We start from the raw sequence: 19,774 nt of genomic DNA, 5'->3' as shown, positions 1-19,774 counted from the left end.
CTCGTTGGGTCCCGCCCGGCGCATGCGCAAACTATACAGCCCCGTTCAGCGGGAGTGCTGTCCTTCTGCCGTGCTCCCATTGGCCCGCCCTATCCAGCCATCTCAAGTATTCAGCACCCAGGTCTCTTACTGGTCGGTAGAGCTTCCGGGACACCGCCCCCTTTTTTTAAGAGTCAACTGATTAGTTGATGATGGGGAGAGGCGGGTCTTGGGGACCGTCTCATGGCTGGGGGGCGGGAGGGAAAGATGGCGGAACTGATGCTGCTCAGCGAGATTGCGGACCCAACACGTTTTTTCACCGATAACTTGCTGAGCCCGGAGGACTGGGGTCTGCGGAGTGAGGCCTGGGGGAGGGAGGAGGGCTGTGGCATACTATGCTTTTGAGGCACGCAGGGAGGAAGCGGAGGTCCATAGCGGAAGGCTGGGCAAATACGGAATCCATCACCCGAAAGAGGGCGGAGCAGGGGGGCTCGTTGTGCATTCGGGGGGATGCGGGAGTTGGGAAAGACCTCTGCTCCCTGCAGAAACATCGAGTTGTTCCGGGGTGGGGGAAGGAGGAGCTGAAGTTCTTTGGCGGTATCACGTTTCAAGTGGGCGGGCGGTAGGTCTGGCCGAGCCGAGCCAATGAGGGATGGGCCCAGGGCTGTGTGTGGATCTGTAGGCTGGGCCACCGGACGACCCCCTGATGCTCTTCATCTCTTGCAGACAGCACCTTGTATACTGGCTTAGATGATGTCGCGGAGGAGCAGACGCAGCTCTTCCGTTGCCCAGAGCAGGATGTCCCGGTACTGCTTCTCTAGCCTTGTCTCTAACCTTTGGGGGTCGGGAGTTGCCCCGGAACAAGGACTCAGCCCCAAGCCAGAGCTCATGAAGCCGTTGCCTTCACATTCTTGTCGTCTAATGTCCTTCTTTATTCAGTTTGGCAGCAGTTCCCTGGACGTGGGGATGGATGTCAGCCCTCCTGAGCCACCCTGGGACCCCCTGCCTATCTTTCCAGGTAAGATATCCCTTGTGATTCCTGCATCCTTACAAAACCCTCTCTTTCCACTGTTTTCCAGGAACTACACACTCCCCTATATCCTCACACCTCCTCTTCATAAGTGCCTGTGCACTCCTCTTTCCTTCAGCCCCTTATGTGTTCGTTCCCCTTTGCCCCAGGTGAGGGGATCCTCACCTCCAAGGCTTTGGGCACGTTTTGGACTCTTCAGGCTCTGCTTCCTGGTTATTCCCCAACCCCTTTCTTCCAGATCTTCAGGTGAAGTCTGAGCCGTCCTCCCCCTGCTCCTCTTCCTCCCTCAGCTCTGAATCATCACGTCTTTCCACAGAGCCCTCTAGCCAGGTGAGAGAACCATCTCCTTCCTTCTGCTGTTTGTGGCAGGGATGGTGTTCCAGTCCCTTCATGCATAGGTGCTGAGAAAATGTTTTGTGTGCTATGGGTCATGGAGTAGTGGTGGTGCCTTTGGATTTCTTTAATATCCTCATTTTCCATGTCTCCTCTGTGGTTGTCTGTAAGTGAAGATGGAGTCATTTTAATAAATAGAGATATGTGGCAGCCATGGTGGGGCCAGGAAGAAGAGAGTTGTTAGCTGCTGAGAATTCTGAAATTGCTCTTACCCCAGTTGTCCATTCTAAGGCAATATTGGAAATCATGAGACTTCATCAACCCTCCCAGGAATAATATAGAGAAAACGAGGGGCCAGAGACAGCTTAAGGAGATATTCAGTAAAACCAGAATGTCAAATAATTAGTAATTAGTAAAAGCTAGTCAAAAATTAGTAAAAACTTTTGTTCTTACTCTTGCTCTCAACACCTTCCTTGTTTTATTTTTTCTGACCCCCCACCACTTCACCCAACTCTCACCCAGGTCCCTGCTGTAGGGGAGGTGCTGGTTGTGAAGACAGAGTCCTTGGCACCCCCACTCTGCCTCCTAGGAGATGATCCAACATCCCCATTTGAAACGGTCCAGATCAATGTGGGTCCCACCTCTGATGACCCCTCAGGTAATAACAGCCTGCTACCACCCCCAGGCTTTACCAAGGCAGGGTAGATGGGAGAGGGGCTTTACCAAGGCAGCAGGAGAGAGAGAGAGAGAGAAAGCAAGCAGGGGAGGGGCAGAGAAAGTGGGGACAGAGGATCTGAATCAGACTCTGTGCTGATAGAGGAGAGCCGGAAGAGCCTGATGCCATGTGGGGCTCAAACTCAGGTACCCTGAGATCATGACCTGGCTGATGTCAGACATTTAACTGTCCCCCCTGCCCCAGCCCCGTTGCTTTGCATTTTTAAAAAACTTATGGACAGTACTTTAGGGCATATTTATTTATTTCCCACCCCTGAAGTTTTATTATAAAAATTTTTCAAACATACAGAAAAGTTGAAATTCCATATACTCAACTCCTAGATCCTACAGTTAACATTACTTGCACTATTTCACTAAGTGTTACTAAGTTTATTTACTCTTAGGTGTTTACACAGTAAACATTTATAGAGCACCTACTCCATGCCACATACTGGACGGGGTGCTGGGAATGCAAGATGAAGATGTGAGCATCATGCTGACCCAAGAATCCTGTAGTGTGGAGGGAGGGGAAAGACAGATACCAGTTGCTGCAGGTGTGGGAACTCCAGGATAGACATCGCAAGGTGCCATGAAAACTCATAAGAGGGGCAGCTCACCCTACTGGGGCTGGATCAGTGATGTGCTCCTGGAGGAAGCATTTCCTGAACTGAGTTTGAAGGACACATAGAAATTAGGCACAAGATGAATGTGGGGACTGTGGCATGTGCGCACACGTGTGTGTGTGTGTGTGTGTGTGTGTGTGTGTGTGTGTGTGTATCTAGGGAGCTTGTATCTCCTCAGAGTGGATGTGAGGAGGGAGTGGGAAATGGCAAGAAAGTTGCAGAGGCTGCAGGCCAAGTGAGAACCGTGCTAAGGGACTCTTAGCTTTTATCCTATGGGCAGTTGGGAGACTGAAGAATCGAGCAGGAGAACAGTGTGATTAGGAAGCTGACTCTGGTGACAGAGTAGAGAGAATGGATCATGGAGAGGCAGGACTGGATACAGTTCCTCAAGAAAGATATTTGGATTCTGAAAAGAGGCAGAAAGAATGACATAGAATGGAAGAATTGCAGTGACTTCCTGTGTAGGATTTGATGCCAGAGTTTCATGCTAGGGCAGATAGGTATTGCAAGAGCACGAGCCCCCAGGCCAGGGAATGTGCTGAATTCACTGTTGTGGATTACAAAGCGCCTTCAGGGTTTCCTGGCACTGCCTGTCTTTGGCAAGGGAGCCCAGTGATGCAGTCCATTCTGTTTTCCTCCCCAGCCTCAGGGCGGGGCAGATTAGTATAGAAAATGGATTTGGAGAGAGAAACAGATCACATTCGCCAACAAGATAAGGATATAAACCTTGACTGTTGAGGACTTTGCAAAGGAGGCGATTCTCCCCTTGTATTTAGGTTATCTTCTGAGGGCCTGTGCTTTACCCATCAGTTTGATAGACAGGAAGCATAAAACATAATCTTTGCTTTTGGAGAGTCTCATGAGTGTCATAACACGTGGTTAATAATCAAATAGTGATCATCTCTGAGGAGGGATCCAGGTGGCTGGTAGACAAGAAAGGGAAGGAGATCCACTTCACTGAATTACCTTTTGGTCCTTTGGAGTTTTGTGAGTATATTACCTATTCATAAACATAAGTTGAAATTTTTAAATAGCAATATTGGCAGTTCTATAATTAAGTACCCAAAAGAGTTGTATGGACCAAAGGTAGCGGCAGACTGTTGACCTTGGGGTTGAATCTGGCCCTCAGATGACTTTTATTTCACCCACGTGGGGTGACCAGCAAGTCTCACAGATGGATTTAACAGAGGCCAGGAAGGCTCAGAGGTGACTGAGGCTTTGTGATTTGGTGCCTGGGAGCCTGACGGAGTAAAAAGGGAATTTGTGTGAAGGGACAAGCTGTGAGCCCCATTTAAGGCCAGCTTGAATTTGGGTGGGTGGTGGGGCACAAGAAAGGAATGACCAGCAGGCACCTTGGGAGTCAGAATTGGGACACAGGGGAGCAGTCAAGGGTAGAAATTCAGACTTGGCTGCTGTCAGCATAGAGACAGCTTCAGGAGCCAGTGAAGGAGAAAAGAAAGTTCTGGGCAAAGAGGTAGGAAGAGAGCCAGCAGGTCAGCAACCCCATAGTTCTCTGCCTTCTGGATTGCATGCCTAGGGCCAGAATAGTCTTAGTTTTTGGTACAAGGGGGAAGGACCATGTCTTCCATCCCCTATCTTAATCCTCTTCTCCTTCAGTGTTTATCTGATACCCAGCATTTTATATTATCCTGACACCCCACAGATGTCCAGACCAAGCTAGAGCCTGTCTCTCCATCTTCCTCCATCAACTCTGAGGCTTCCCTGCTCTCAGCAGAGTCCCCCAACCAGGTGAGCATCAACCTTTCTTACTCTCTCCAGACATTCCAGTGAGCTCCTTCTGCCTCTCAGAGGTATGAAAGCATTCTCTTCTTCAGCTCCTTCTCCTTGATATCCCTCCTGACTCACATATCTTTTGGAATGCCCAACACAGGGTTTTATAGGAGAGGAGGTACTGGAAGTGAAGACAGAGTCACCATCCCCTCAAGGGTGTCTCCTGCGGGATGTCCTAGGCCCCCCACTTGGAGGTGTCCAGATCAGCATGGGCCCATCCTCCGATGGCTCCTTAGGTAATGGGGCAAGCTGATATGTTGGGATCCCCGGCAAGAGGCCTCTAGTCCTGACATTCCTTCCTTTCTTCCTTTTCCCTTCCTTCAGGCAAAGCCCTGCCTACCCGGAAGCCACCGCTGCAGCCCAAACCTGTGGTGATAACCACTGTCCCAATGCCACCCAGAGCTGTGCCTCCTAGCACCACCATCCTTTTGCAGCCTCTTGTCCAACCACCCCCAGGTACTAAAATAGGAGAGAAGGAGCCGGACTGGATTGACTTTCTCGGGGAGCTCACAGCCATTGAGGCTCCCAGCCCTTGGGTGCTCAGGTACGGGTATGGACACAAGAACAGCTCTCACCTCCTTCTCCTGCTCACTTGCCCCAGTGTCACCAGTTGTCCTCATCCAAGGTGCTATTCGGGTCCAGCCTGAGGGGCCGGCCCCCCCTGCTCCAAGGCCTGAGAGGAAGAGCATTGTTCCAGCTCCTATGCCTGGGAACTCCTGCCCACCTGAAGTGGATGTAAGTACTGGGGAGGAGAGGAGTAAGACTAGTAATGGGGAGGAAGTCTGCCATGGAAGAGAGAATTGTGGAATGAGGAGGGATCGAAAAGTGAGGAAGCAAAGCCATAGATGACCCTGAAGGTCAGAGTGGATCCCTGTTTATATATGAGTATCAGCTCTGTAATTTTAGGATCCTTAGTTTTGCTAACACTGAAGATGGAGAAATGGCATTGGTGTCAGTAAATCTAAGGCAGGGGACCCATACTGTGTTATGGTTGTGGCAGTAGTTGGAAGAGGGAGACTGTTTCCTAGGGGAAAACCAGGTAAAGTGTTCTTTAATTATGGCAAAGTTAAAGTGTGGGCCCTAAAAAGAATTGAGAGGAAGGAAGACCCCACCCACCAAGGAAAGGAACTGAGTTTGCACCAGGAACCAGGATGGAGGAAGTCCTTCCTACAGTCTGACTTCTCTCAGCTCTGAGGGACAGGAGCAGGGAGTGGTTGAGAGAAGGGCTCCTTCTGTGGAACGTTTTAGCAGAGAGGAATAACCCGTCTTGGCTGTGTCGGTAGAGGTCAGGAAGGGGATAGAGTGGCCAGTGTGAGCATTGGGTAATCAGTTCCTGAAGTTGGGAGGCATAGTTCCCCTCTCCCACCCCTCTGTCATTCCTTTTCTGATCCTCCCGGTACCCTAGGCAAAGCTGCTGAAGCGGCAGCAGCGAATGATCAAGAACCGGGAGTCGGCCTGCCAGTCCAGGAGGAAGAAGAAGGAGTATCTGCAGGGGCTGGAGGCTCGGCTGCAGGCTGTGCTGGCCGACAACCAGCAGCTCCGCAGGGAGAATGCTGCCCTCCGGCGGCGGCTGGAGGCCCTGCTGGCCGAAGTAAGACGGTCCGTCCCAGGGAGGCTCCTGGGAATACAGGCAGACTCCTTGGGGATGACTCACCCCCTCTCTCATCACTCTCTCTCACCTTAGAACAGCGAGCTCAAGTTAGGGTCTGGAAACAGGAAGGTGGTCTGCATCATGGTGTTCCTTCTTTTCATTGCCTTCAACTTTGGACCTGTCAGGTGAGACCTTCCCTGCCTCCCCTAAAGCTTCTGGGTAGAGCCCACCCTCACAGCTGCCTGCCTGCCTGCCTTGGCACAGGCCCTTTCATTCCACTTACACTCAGGCAGCACAGCTGTCCTCAGCACCCACGGGGCATCCAGCCAGTCCCTTCTCCTTCCATCATTTCTCTCAAATGGTGTGTCCTGGAGCAGATGGTGGTAATAACAATGGTAAAGATAGTGACTTTTAAGTGCTTGCTGAGTTCCTCGTGCTTCCTGGCTTTATTAGGTAGCGATGGTTCTCATTCCCGTTGTACACATGAAGGGATTCGCTCTGCAGGATAGATTGGAAGCCAGGCAGGCTTTCTGCAGAGCCCATGATCTTAACCAGCCCCTGGACCAAGGTGGAATTCCTTACTCGATTCTTCCTCATCCTCAGCATCAGTGACCCTCCTCCAGCTCCCATCTCTCCTCGGATGAGCGGAGAGGAGCCTCGACCCCGGAGACACTTGCTGGAGTTCTCAGCGCAAGAGCCGGTTCATGGAGTTGAACCCCTCCAGGGTTCCTCCCTGGACCCTGAGGAGCCCCAGCCCAGCCCCCCAGGCCGGCCAAGTTTCAGGTAAGGAGAGGGCCCTCTCTCTTTTGGGGATGCTGAGTGTATCTCCTCTCCAAAACTTACTTTTTCTTCCTAGGGGAACCAGAGTTCTCCTGCCATCGTTGCCTGTTCTGTTGGGGAGGGGCGTGGGGTAGCCTCTAATCATTGCCTCCTCCCTGCCTCACTCCAGGAACCTGACAGCCTTCCCGGGGGGCAGTGCCAAGGAGCTGCTGCTGAGAGACCTGGACCAGCTCTTCCTCTCCTCTGATTGCCGGCACTTCAACCGAACCGAGTCCCTGAGGTGTGGGGGATCCCCAGCTGGGGCATCTTCCCTGTCCTCTGAGGCCCCCTCCACAGGCAGCCTGGCTATCCCTGTGTACTGAAGTACCAACTCTCCCTGCCCTCTCTTCCCTCTCCTGTGCGCAGGCAAGGAAAATGGGAGCTCTGGCTCCTTACAGAGGTGTTACCCCTCTGTTTCCCTAGGCTTGCGGACGAGCTGAGCGGCTGGGTCCAGCGTCACCAGAGAGGCCGGCGGAAGATCCCCCAGAGGGCCCAGGAGAAACAGGTAGGAGGGGCTAGGGCTGGTTCAAGGAAGGCCACTGGAAGACTAAATGTCCTGGGGATTTTGAGGGAGCATCTCATTGTGGAGGTTTGAGGGATCATTTGGGGGAAGTGGAGGGGTGGGTGTGAGGTGGCATCAGCTTCCAGGGGCCGTCTGTCTCTTTCCCTTTTCCCTTCACCCTCTTCAAATCCTTAGATACTTCTCCTTCCAGAAGTCTCAGCTCTGGAAGAAGTCGCCTCCAGTTAAGGCAGTTCCCACCCAGCCCCCTGGGCCCCCAGAAAGGTGAGTCTATGAGGGTGCTTGTCTGTTACTAAGGGAGGTTTCACTCTAAAGAGCTACACCCCCAGGAGCTATCCTGTGCCTGTCATCATTGCCACCAATGGCGTTATGCCTCCCTCATCCACTGGGGTCTCGTGTCTTTTTCTCTTACCCTCTCCCATCTTCCCCGGTGGGGACTGGGCATGGGGCTTAGTTTCTCCCAAATCCTGTTTCCCCTCCTGGCTAGGGATTCTGCGGGCCAACTGCAGCTATATCGCCACCCAGACCGTTCGCAGCCAGAGTTCCTGGATGCAATTGACCGACGAGAAGACACATTTTATGTTGTGTCCTTCCGAAGGGTGAGTCCTTCCCTGCCCCATCCCTGTCACCCTGCGCTCTCCAGCAATCTGTCTTCAGGCTGAGGCTGTAGAGTAGAGGTGGGGAGAGCCTGTCCACATCTTTTCCTCCAGCCCTCTGGCCCGGCCCCTTTGTTTCCCAGGACCACTTGCTGCTCCCTGCCATCAGCCACAACAAGACCTCTCGGCCCAAGATGTCCCTGGTGATGCCTGCCATGGCCCCCAATGGTAATTCTCTCCCTGCCAGATCTGGGGAGGGGTCCTGAAATCGAGGAATGGGGAGGTTCTGATAGGGAGATCCAGCATGAGGAGCTGAGGGGGAAGTGGAGAGAGGAGTGGGCCATTCCAGAGAGAGACTAGACTCCTGGATGAGAAGATGCAGGAAATAGATGGAGAGAAAAACCGAATGCAGGAGACATGGGAGGAAGACGAGGGTGCAGGCCATCCCTTGGTGACGGTGCTCAAGGAGGTATGGGCAGAGGGGGTGAGCTGGGAATGGCCAGAGTCTCACCTTCTGTGTTCTCTTGCTGTCCTTTCCTCTGTGACCTCAATCATATGTGTCCTCTGTGACTCATCGATGTCATTTGCTTTTCCTGCCCCTTTCCTTTCCCTGCACCAACCCCATCCCTACCCTCTCGTTCAACTCCTGCTATGGACCGTCTCCTCACCATTGCCCCTCCCTCCCTGCCCACTACTTTTTTCCTCTCTGTTTGCCTGCGCTTCTCCTCTTTCTTAATTCTCTCCTTCTCACAGAGACCCTGTCAGGCCGGGGGGCTCCAGGAGACTATGAGGAGATGATGCAGATCGAGTGTGAGGTCATGGACACCCGGGTGATTCACATCAAGACCTCCACGGTGCCTCCCTCGCTCCGAAAACAGCCATCCTCGACCCCAGGCAATGCCACAGGTGGCCCCTTGCCAGCTTCTGCAGCCGGCCAGGCACGCCAGGCCTCCCACCAGCCCCTCTACCTCAATCACCCCTGACCTGTGCAACTCACACTGACTTAGAGCTGGTGGTGGGGGACGGGAGGTGGGGGGTGACCAAGTGGGTTTTTTCTAAGTTCTCTGATCCCTGGGCTTGGGGCAATTGGTAAAGGAAAGACAGGGTGTGGGGTTAAGCCCTTATTTGGGGGTGAGGGGGTTTACCTCTCTTCTCACCCCTTTTTGGAATATAGGGCTCCTCTCATTTCTCTGAACCCCTAATTCCTGCTTCTTTCGAGATTAAGTTTTGGGGTAGGTGGACTCCTGCACACTCTTTATTCTTTTGTTTCTCTGTTTAGGGGGTGGAGGTGGGAATTTGGTCCCCGGGAGGGACAAGGGACATTTTTACATTTTGGAGCTAGTTACTGGGAGTAAAGGAGGGATGGTGGTGGGAGATCAGGTTTATGTATATGTATATCTTCTTTTTTATTATTAAATAAACAACTTGGAGGGAGTTGAAGGAATGGTGACTGCCTTCCTGGCTCAGGACGGGGAATTGGGGGAAAGTGGCTTCTGTACTGACAGTATATCAGACAACCAAGCACTGAAGACATAGCTGGCTCTGGGGTGGGATGGGTGTGGGATCCCAGACCTCATGTCATTCCCTTGTCCCCGCCCCTACAACACTGGGGCATGTCTGTGTCTAGCGGTGGGGGTGGCGGGGGGCTGGGGGGATGAGGGTGGGATGTCTCCTGGCATGACAGCCCTGAGGATACAGATCCCTGGAATGTGTCTGAGTAAACAGGAAGGACAGGGGGCCCCACGCCCTTTGGGGTAAGCAGCGTCCCTGGGTCTCCTGCATTCTAGCAGGTTCTCCCTCCCCTCCCTTGATTTCCAGGATGAGCAACTTGAACAAACAGCAGAGCTGGGGCCAGAAGGCTGTAAGCCAGAAAGGAGGGGCCACAGTGGAGAAGGGGGCAGTGTTTGGAGGGAAGGGGAGATGTTCAAGAGCATCTTCTTAGCCCTAAACTTGGGGAGACTGAGACTTGTGAGTCCAGGTGAAAGAAAAGGATGAGAACTGACCTGGCAGGAAAGGCTGTGCTTCTAATTAGGAGGAAGGGGAAGAGGACAGGGTGAGGGGCCAAATCTCACTCAAGCTGGGGGGATCCCATCGGCGGCTCCTGTCCAGCAGCGCCTCAGGCCTGGCCCTGCAGGAGTGTCCTGGGTCAGCTAGAGGGTGTGGGCTGGGCCTGGGCTCAACGCCCAGATGACTGGACAGGGGCCGCCCGGGCCACAAGCCCAGGCCTGAAGGAGGAGGGGTGAACCTCACGTGTCTAGCCAGGCTCCCCCACTCCCCATTACTGTGTTTGGGGTGAAAACAGACTGAGTAACTATGGCAACCTGGAACCAGGGCTCCCAGGAACTAGGCCTCTCCTCCCTCCGGAGCACAGCCCTAGCTTCTCGGCTTCCCTATCCCCACATCCCTCGAGGCTTATCCAGGCCCAGTGCAAGAGCAAGGATTTGGGAGACAGATCACCTGAGTTTACCTTCCCTGTTTTACCTTTCATTAGTGGATGCCCTTGATATGTAACTTAAACACTTGGGGCCTTAGTTTCCTCATCTGTAAAGCAGAATACTCCTACCTACTTCTCAGGGTTGGTGTAAGGGTAAAAGATATTCACAGTGCCTGGTCCCTGGAAGGTGCACCTGTCCCTTGTTCCTTACACCTTTCTCTTTCCATTTACACTGTCCTTTTCTCCTCTATTCCACTCTTAATCCCAAATGGGTTCATCACTGTTTCATTGTCCCATCTCTCTCTGTACTGACCCCAGCTCAGGAAAGTGCTTGAGTGTTGGCATCTCAGACTTGGGGCCCTGAGGTGGGGCCTGCAGCGCATCTGGCTGAGTGGCAGGGGACAGCTGGCACCTTGATGTGAACTGGCAGTCGACACTATTGGCCCAGTGAGTGGAGTGGTGGAAAGGATCAGGAGAGGCATGGAGCAGGGGTGTGCAAGGCAGGAAGGTGAAGGCAGGTCAGTCTCTGGCTGCCGCCCTCCAGGCCCATGTGGCTCTGCAGCCACAGCCTTATCCCAGGCCACCTCAGTGTATGGCCACTGTCACTCCTGCACCTCCTGTTGGCCCCTCCTGTCCCAGGCCCACTTTGTCTTTCTGTTGGGCCGCTTTCCTTCCTCAGGATCCGGCCTTTTGTTCCTCTTATCCTCCCTGACCCATTGCCTCTGCCTCTTTGCACCAAATTCCTTTCCTTTCCCACCTCTCTTTGCCCTCTGTCCCACTGGGAGCCCTCACCTTCTCTTTTGGACTCTTCAGTCTATGTTCATCTTGTTGTTTCTTGTCCCTTTTGTGTTTTGCCCTCCCTCCCTCCTGTTCCATTCTCTCTTCCCTTTCTTTTTACTTGTTCTTCTCACCTCCTCCTGCTGCTGACCCTGTGCTCAACTCCTCCCTTTTCATGCCACCCCCTCCCCGTTCCTGTTCCTCTGTCCACATTCCTTGTCCTGTGGGGCGACTTCCTCTCCTCTCCCCCGCTTCAGCCCTCTCCCCCTTCTTCCCCCTTCACCACTGCAATCCCCCGTCCTCTTCCCAGCTGTGGGGGCCAGGACTAGAGAGCCTAATGCTTGCCTCATCGTTCTGCTATGGCTTCTGGATACAGCACATCTGGATTCGGGGGCCCAGATGTGTGGTTGCCACAGCGACCTCGGTCCCTCTGGTAAATACAGGCGCCCACCCGCCCCAGAGCAGAGAACAAAACAATTGTGTGACTTTCTTTTGTCACGAGATAGAAATGTCCTCCCCCCTCCCTTCTCCCCACACCCGCGTCTCCAGGCAAAGGAAGTTTTATGGGTCCAAATCCTTCCTTCTGTGGCTCTGTGGCCCCCTTTTCAGCCCCAGCCTCGTGGTTCTCTTCCATCTCATGTCAGGCTGTCTCCTCTCTCTGAGCTCCCCTTCCTCACCATCTCCCAGTCCCACCCCTCAGTAGTGGAATGTTGAGTCCCCTATCTTAAACTTGGTGGTTTCTTACCAAATCTGCATAGCAACTGAATGCAGAAAAAAAGTTCTAGAAATCCAGATCTTCTACCCCTCCTTCTCAAACAAGTTCTTCCAGAAGCCCCTTCATTTGTTTCTGCCCTAAGCCTTGCATCTTTCCAAGGCTGTTCCTGGGGAAGGGGAGAGAATACATGCTTTGGGATCAGAAAACCTGGGTTGAGGCTCACCTTTATCACCACTAGCAAAGTCCCTTGGACAAGTCACCTAATGTCTGTGACCCTCCATTTCCTCAGCCACAAAGTGGGATTGATCAAATGCCTGCACTGTGTTGGAAAGTGTTTTGTCAACGGAAGCCCAGTACAACTGTTTTTCTCTCTTCCCCCTCTCTGGGACTGCTCCCTTGGATCACAGCCCCTGGCCTCTCTTCATTCCTTCTCTTCTCCTTCAGGTCCTTGCCCTTAATTGCCCTCATTCTTTTTCTTCCCTCCCTTCTCCTGGTCTTTCCTTTCCTTCCTGTCTGTATCTTTTCTCCCATATCCTCCTGAGGTCAGGACAGGGACATGGAGGTTCTTTCAAGGATGGGCGCCCAGAGCTGAAGACACCTGGACCTAGGATTCTGAGACCACAAGCCAGAGCATGTGGACAGTTGTCAGCAACACCGATCTTTCTACCGTCACCTGAAACACCTCAGTGAAGGCAACCGGCTCTGACCATTAGGTCTGGGGCTCCTGCCAGACTCCCTTTCCCCATCCTTCTCACCCAGTCTTTTCATAACTCAACAGTGACAAGAATTCATTAGGCACCTGCGCGATGCAATGTCTGTGCTTTACTGATGAAATGCAAACATGTAAGACGAGAGCTCCTCCAAGAGCTGGAATCCAGGGGGTGAATCAAATTTTAGACAATGATGATCTCAGAAACTGGAATTATGTCTGTTAAGCCTACAGTGGCTTCTCCAAATGCCTTGTAACCTTGTAAATGTTTGCAATCCCATTCTGTTCTCTGAGATTCGTATCCCATCTGTTCCTAGTCGTGGACTTCCAGAACACCCCACAGACATCCTTCGAGTTCTCACATCTCCAGGGGCTCCTGGCCACTCTGTGGGACAAGTATACTTATGGTGGCCATACTTAGTAAATCATAAAACCAAGAATAAGACATAGGAAGAACAATGGCTATAACCATGAGACGGAATTACCAAAATCTGGGGATGTGAGGGAAAATTCATCCTCTGTGCAGTCTGTTCTCCCCAAATAATGCTGTTTCAGACTCTCCCTCCTCACCCTTTCATGTGCTTCCCCCCAGGCCTCCCAATCAGAGGGAAGTTATTACCCACTCCAGGCTCTGGGGGCTTTGGGCCAAGGCAGAGGAAGGAAGCTGAGCCCAGTTCTGTCCAAGATGCTGACTTCATCCTCCCCATCAAAGCCAGGAAAAAAACAGCCACACACACACCCAGACACACACGGGGACACCCACGCGAGGGTCCATGCAAGCCTTTGCCCTCGGCTACAGGGAGCTAACTGGGCATGTGGCAGCCATACACTGTGCCAGTGTGCCCTGATGCAGGAACAACACACACCTGTAACCAGGGGGATCCAGTCTGGGGTGCAGACACCTGTGCCCCAACCTAAGTGGCAGATGGGCACATACAGGCTCCTCCAGGTCCCTTTCACCCATCACCTGTGACTAGGCCAAGCTACTCCCTGATGATGAGGTTGGTAGCGGGGTAGCAAGAACTCAATCCCTGTGAAACCTGGTGGGGTTGCCTCACCCTGGATACTTCTGTGACAAAAGTCTTCTTTTCAGCCCATCATAAGGGCAGGGAGCACAAAGGGATATGGAGCCAAGAAAGAGCCATCCTTATGTGGGAGTGTCTGCTGCTCTCTCCTCTGGCATCAGTCTTCCTGTCTCTGCCTGAGGTCAAAGTGCTTTCTTTCCTGAGCCCCCAACTCTTCCTACCTCTGCTCCTGCTCCCCTGTAGCACCCAAACAACATCAGCTCCTGTCGGCTTTCTGCTGACTACACCCTCCCATTCATTACCACCCCCCCCCCCATATCTGCCTCCTGCCTCTAGCTAAGGGAGCTAAGGCTCCCTAAGCCTCTCTCCTAAATTTCCAGCTTCTCTTCCCTGTCTCTCCTGAACCCCAACTTCCTTCCCAAGTCATATATCTTGGTGCTCAGCCAAGCACTCAAGCCTCATCTGCCATTTCTCTAGAATTTGCTGAGGTAGGCGAATGAAAAGGGGGCAATGATCCCAAGCTGAGAACAGGTGGACTGACCAGAACGGATGGGAGAGGCAGTGTAAGGACAGGGCCAGCAGAAAAGATAGGAGAGGAAGAGACAGGTGCAGGTGGAAGCAAAGGGACCAGGCAGGAAAGGGTCGAGGGGGGTTTCCTTCACCCCTGCCCCTGCCCCACACTCCCAGGAAAGAATGGCAGTGGCTGGGGTGGGGAAGGGGGGGTGGGGGAGCAGAGAAAGAACCGGTGCTGGGCAACAGGCAGGAGGGACAGGATCCAAGCTGGAGCAAAGTGGGAGCAGGGCAGAGGTGGGAGAGGAGGTGCCAGGGAGGGAGGAGGAAGAGGGGCTGGCCAAGAGGAAGGGTGCTGGTAGAGAGGAGAACCCAGTGAGAGAGCAGGAGCAACAGGTGGGGAAATGGTGGGGGGTGGGGGGAGAAATGGCATAAAGGATTGGGGATGTCAGGTTGGGCAAAAACTAGGGTGGGGAGGAAGAGTAAAAATGGGACAAGGAAAGGGTGTGGGAGGTAGGACCAGCGATGCAGGAGGCAAGACGGTATTGTGAGACTCAGTGATCCCAGACAGGGAGGGGAGGAGGGGTGGCATTCGATGACGTTGGGAAGGCCTGGCAGGGACTGGAGGGGTGGGAGGACCTGCCCTATCTCCGCTCCCCTCCCTGACCTCATGCTGGTCCTCCCCTTCTCCTCCCCCTGCTCACTGCAGGCTCCCTCCTTCTTGCTGTCGCTGCCGAGATCGACGGTCGGGTCGCAGCTCCGTGAGCCCCTGCTGCAGGGAACAAGCAAGGGGACCTCCAGGGAGCTCAGGGCTGCCAAGACACGGTAGCTCTGCCCTGTCTTGAGAACTCCCCTCCCAAGGTCAGGGACAGAGCAGGTGCAGAGGCACTGCAGCCGCTTGTTGCCCAGGTAAGCAGCAGAGCTCTGGGGAGAACAAGGGAAGACCTGGGAGCGGTGGGGACTCTGTCCTACCCCTACACCCCAGGCGAAGGTGTGACGGGAGAGCTCTCAGGAGAGCCTCGCAGAGCAGAGACTTTCTGTTGGGACAGAGGAAAAGGGACGTTGCACTGGGGACTAGACTCCCTGTGGAGGGTGTGTGTGTGTGTGTGTGTGTGTGTGTGTGTGTGTGTGCGCGCGCGCGCGCGCGCGCGCGCGCGCAGGGTTTGGATGGGATCAGGTGGTGGCACCAGGGTGAAGGTGGTTATCGATGAGGTAGGACTCGGAGGTGCCCTCACTAGGGGAAACAAGGGGCTGGAGGCTGAACCAGTGGCCAGCTGGATCTCAGGAGTAAAGTGCTCTGGTTGGGATCCCAAGTGCTCTGGTTGGAGCAGCGGAGGCTAGACATCCGGGAAGGTGCCAGAGGGAGCCTCTCAGCATGTGGGTTACAGGATCTGGGAGGGAGGTCTGGGGGTCTTGAGCCTTTAAGAAACTCTGAAATGAAGCAAAGTCAGGATTCCCAGCTCTGGGAAGGGCACAGAGCTTGCGGAAAGGATCCTAAAACTTGTTCTTGGCTGAGAGCTCTGCACCCATGACTCACGGTTCAGCGGGGCGGGCTGACTAAGAGATGCCTCCAGGGGCACAGGAGCTCCGTCTTCCTTCCGTCCCCCTTCCAGGCTCTCCTTGCTTCTGTCCGTCTAAACATCCCCCTGCCCCCTACACGTGACACGCCCTGGGTGGGGCGGGCGGGCCCCTTATCTCGCCTGGAAAGAATTTAATGGCTTGGAAACAACTGGAAATGGAACCCGGAGGAACTACTGGGAAGCAAGTCGGAAACACCGCAGCTGCCGGCTGTCCGCTTCCAGTCCCCACCCGCTTCCCACATCCCCGCTCCCTCCCCTCTTTCTCTCCCCTGTCTCCACAGACACGGCACCTTAGTTCTTCAGACTTCCTTCCCCCTGAGTCCTGGTCACTCAGTGCAGGACCTGAACCCGCCTTCCTGTCTCTCATTGCCCCCTGACTCTTTCCCACTGGGGGCCCAGAAATCCTCTTACTTTTTCCATTCCTCTGGCCCATTAGCTCCCCAGAATAAAGGGCATCTGGATCCCCCCAAATTCCCCCTCCCTGGCACCTCCTTACCTTCTGGTTTCAACCCAATATCTGGAACCATCCACCCCCCATCTCCCTCCTTCCTCTCACACTCCTGGAATCCTTCTACTTTCACCACTCAGGTGGCATGAGGGGCAGAGGGAGGCAGGGGGGTGGGGCCCAAATCGCCCAACTCTGGAACATCCCTCATGGAAGCCGGCCCTTCTTCACACCTCTTGGGACCAACAGTCCCTGATGAGCAAAGTGTCAAAGTTGGCCACCACATGAATACCAGGCAAGCTGAGTCACAGCTTGGGAGGATGCCCCCATCTCTGCCAGCCCTCCAACTGTGAGGAGGATGCCAAAAGGGGGAAGCCATGTCCCCCCTCCCCACTGCAGAAAGGCGCCCCAGACACAGCAGTAGGGGGGGATGATGAGGGGGAAACACAAGAAACACCCAAGTTCTTTGCTTTCCTAGTGCAGAGAGAAGAGCAGAATTCTTCCCAGAGTTGGAGGTGGGGAGTGGAGAGGTGGTGACAGGGCAGGAGTGGGGGTGGGGAAGGAGGCTCCAGGCTGTGAACTGGGGAGGCTACCCCTATCCTCTCAGGCCTGCCTTGCTACCTTCCAGCTTCTCTACTTCCTGCAGCAGGGAACCTGTCCCCCTCCCCCACCCCACCACTGAGTAGGGAAAGATGCAGGATCCAGTGGTGGGGAGGGGGACCGGACAACTGACAAAGGCCCCCAGGGGTGTGGGGCACCAGGTATCTGCTGCTTCCCTTTAGAGCAGGGCCTCCCATCTGGTTCCAACTATGTTCTTTGCCTCACACAGCTGCCCCCTGAGCCAGTGAGAAATCAGCTTTCTTAGGCATCACCCAATGAATACATGTGGAGGAGACGTGAAGAGGAGATTGTGCGCACACACACCTGTGCACACACTCACACATGCGTGCCTGCAAAGATGCAGGTTTATTTGTGTATAAGTGTGTTCATACTTGTATTTGTGGATGAGTGCACACTCCGGTATATTTGGATGTGTACACGTGTTTGTGTGTGCATGCACCCCTTGGTTTGCATGGCCTTAGACACAGAGTGACAGGATTTGAGGGTAGGTCAGAGCCCACCTTGTACCCAAGGCTACACTCCAAGCTGACAGAAGGGCCAAGGGGCCCAGGAAAGGGCAGCTTTCTGCATGCCAGGCCTCTCTGCCTGGACCTTCTCTGGCACGGTGCCTCTTAGTGTGGAAATGCTCTTTCACTGTTGTCCAGCTTTCCCTCCGTCTCTTCTGGGCTGGTGGCGGGGAGCCCTGAAAACTCCCTTTTCTCAGACTCAAGAAGTTTATGGGTAGGAAGCCAGGAAATGTGTGTGTGTTGGTCACCGTCCCTTCCCTCCTCGCCGGTCAGCGTTTCCACACTCACCCTGCCCTCCTGTCTCCAGTCTCTGGTCCAGAAGAGCTGAGCGCCTGCCTACACCTCTCCTTAACCCTTCACCTGGACTGAACCCTCCGTGTCCCTTTGCCGCAGCCCCCTGCCCTGGCTCACCCTGAACACCTTTTGTCTTTCTGTGAGGCCCAATCCTTGCTTCAGTGGATTCCACAAACAGCTGGATACCAGCACCTAGATCAAGACACAGGATATTCTTGGCACCTCAGACTTTCCCCACTATGCCCTTCTGGTCGCTATTCCCCCAAGAGCACCACACCTCTGACCTGTAACACTACTGATTAACATTGTCCCTCCTCAGACTTCATATAAATACAATTTTACAGCATGTTCTCTCTTGCGTCTGGCTTCTTTTGCTCAACCCCATATTGGTGAGATCCATCCATGTTACTACATATAGTTGCAGTATGAATAAACCATGCTTTATTTAATCCATTCTACTGAGGTGAGATATTTGGGTAGTTCCCGGTTTGGGCTATTATGAGTAGTACTGCTCTGATGGGTATATTCCTGGGGGTGGAATTGGTGGATCATAGGGTTCTCGTAGAGCTCTGGTAGATTTCATAGATTCTGCAAAATGGTTTTCTAAAGTGCTTGCACTATCCGGCCCTGCCAGAATCCACACCTGGCCTCTCTAGCCAGTTTCTGCCTGTGCTGTGGTTTCTATCCAGCTTCCTGTCCCAGACACTGTCCGTGGTCCTAGCCCTGACCTTGGTCCTGTTCTTGGTTCTAGCCCTGATGCTAGTCCTCAGCTTAAACTGAACTTTTCACTCACCCATATGGTCAATATTTATCGAGCACCTAATATGTCTAAATGCAAGGATACAACAGCCAAGAAAAAAATCAGGGCCATGCCTGCCCTCATGGACCTTATAATCTAGTAGGTAAGATTGAGTGTAGACAAAAAAGTATTAAAATAATCCCACCAATAAATATATGATTATAAATTGTTATACATGGTACAAATGGGAGTTACATGGTGCTTTGATGTGAGGGGGAACCTGACCTGGGCAGGAAAGGTTTCCTGAGGAAGCAACATGAAGTTGAGACATAAGGGATAAGGAGGCCACGAGGGAAGGGAAGAGGGTTTCACATATACAAAAGTCTGGGAAGAGGGTGAGGGATGTAAGGTCAGTGGGACTGGAATGGAGAGAGGGAGGGAAGTGTTATGGGTGATGAGGTGGGAGAGGTCAACAGGGGCCAGATGAGGCAGGGCTGTTTGTCAGCCTTTGAAAGGAATTCAGAAGAGAGACACTGGAGAGTTTTTAGGGGGAGTGGGACATCCTAGTTGTCTTTGTGAGATTGTATGGGGTGACAGGGGAGCAGAGGGACCAGCTAGGAGGCGAATACAGTTGTCAAGCAAAGGGCAGGTGATGGCTTGAATTCTAACAATGTCAAGAGGGAGAGAAGTGAGCAAATTAAAAAGATGTTAATGAGAGGGACACCTGGGTGGCACAGTCAGTTGAGTATCTGACTCTTGATTTTGGTTGAGGTCATGATCTCACCATTCATTCATGAGTTTGAGCCCTGCATCGGGCTCTGAACTGACAGTGTGGAACCTGCTTTAGGTTCTCTCTCTTTCTCGCTCTCTCCCTCCCCAGCTCTCTCTCTCTCTGTCTCTCTCTCAAAATAAACAAATAAGCATTAAAAAAAAAAAGGGCAAATATGTCAAAATATGGTGGTGTTGATGGGGGTTAGGTTTCTAGTTGTAAAGCTGGATGGAAGGTGGCACCGTGAGCTGTGGTGGAGAACACAGTGGAGAAGGGATGGGGCACAGGAAGGGTGACCATAGTTCAGTTTTGGACATGTTGAATATGAGGTGCTCAAGAAGCGATGCCAGGCAAGTAGGCAATTAGATATATTACTTGGAGTTAAGAGGAGAGGACTGGGCTAATTTATAAATTGGGGTATAATTTGGAAATTAAAATCATGGGTCTGGGTGAAAGTACTGGGTGAGTGACTAGAGAAGTAGATCTCCACTCTGGTTGCACATTACAATCATCTGGGGAGCTTTTAAAAAATACTGAATAGGGGCACCTGGGTGGCTCAGTCGGTTGAGTGTCTGACTTCGGCTCAGGTCATGATCCCGTGGTTTGTGGGTTTGAGTCCCGCATGGGGCTCTGTGCTGACAGCTCGTAGACTGG

At 53.1% G+C, this 19,774-nt stretch overlaps 2 protein-coding genes across 19 annotated transcripts in view; both read left to right on the top strand.

The window, feature by feature from the left end:
* Window positions 1-169: 169 nt before the first annotated feature.
* Window positions 170-9,436, top strand: ATF6B (activating transcription factor 6 beta). Of its 6 annotated transcripts, none has more exons than XM_011282295.3 (19): window positions 170-328; window positions 706-785; window positions 919-997; window positions 1,248-1,339; window positions 1,865-2,000; window positions 3,574-3,666; window positions 4,343-4,428; window positions 4,571-4,706; window positions 4,795-4,926; window positions 5,072-5,205; window positions 5,876-6,061; window positions 6,155-6,246; window positions 6,665-6,844; window positions 7,011-7,121; window positions 7,304-7,385; window positions 7,594-7,664; window positions 7,888-7,999; window positions 8,140-8,224; window positions 8,750-9,436. In XM_011282295.3, exons 1-19 carry the CDS (start codon window positions 223-225, stop codon window positions 8,977-8,979), a joined length of 2,223 nt encoding a protein of 740 aa, XP_011280597.3. In that variant the 5' UTR covers window positions 170-222; the 3' UTR covers window positions 8,980-9,436. The 6 variants fall into 6 exon arrangements, with proteins under 6 accessions (XP_011280597.3, XP_006931646.4, XP_019685948.2 ...); XM_019830389.3 differs by having other exon boundaries at window positions 184-337; window positions 7,597-7,664; XM_011282294.4 differs by having other exon boundaries at window positions 184-337.
* Window positions 9,437-14,893: 5,457 nt separating this feature from the next.
* The window catches only part of TNXB (tenascin XB), a 57,535-nt gene continuing 52,654 nt past the window's right edge, over window positions 14,894-19,774 (top strand). For 6 of the 13 annotated variants that reach the window (XM_045057290.1, XM_045057293.1, XM_045057292.1 and 3 more), the window contains exon 1: window positions 14,900-15,075. The gene's annotated coding sequence lies outside the window, so the exon portion shown is untranslated. Of the gene's footprint in view, window positions 15,076-19,774 lie in introns of all 13 variants that reach the window. The other 7 variants (XM_045057291.1, XM_045057295.1, XM_045057296.1 and 4 more) reach the window with 2 other exon arrangements.

The sequence above is a fragment of the Felis catus genome, chromosome B2 (genome assembly GCF_018350175.1).
Source record: "Felis catus isolate Fca126 chromosome B2, F.catus_Fca126_mat1.0, whole genome shotgun sequence".
In the NCBI taxonomy this organism is placed as follows: Eukaryota; Metazoa; Chordata; class Mammalia; order Carnivora; family Felidae; genus Felis; species Felis catus.
Note: the sequence above shows the minus strand (reverse complement) of the source record. Positions and strands in the feature narration are given on the sequence as shown.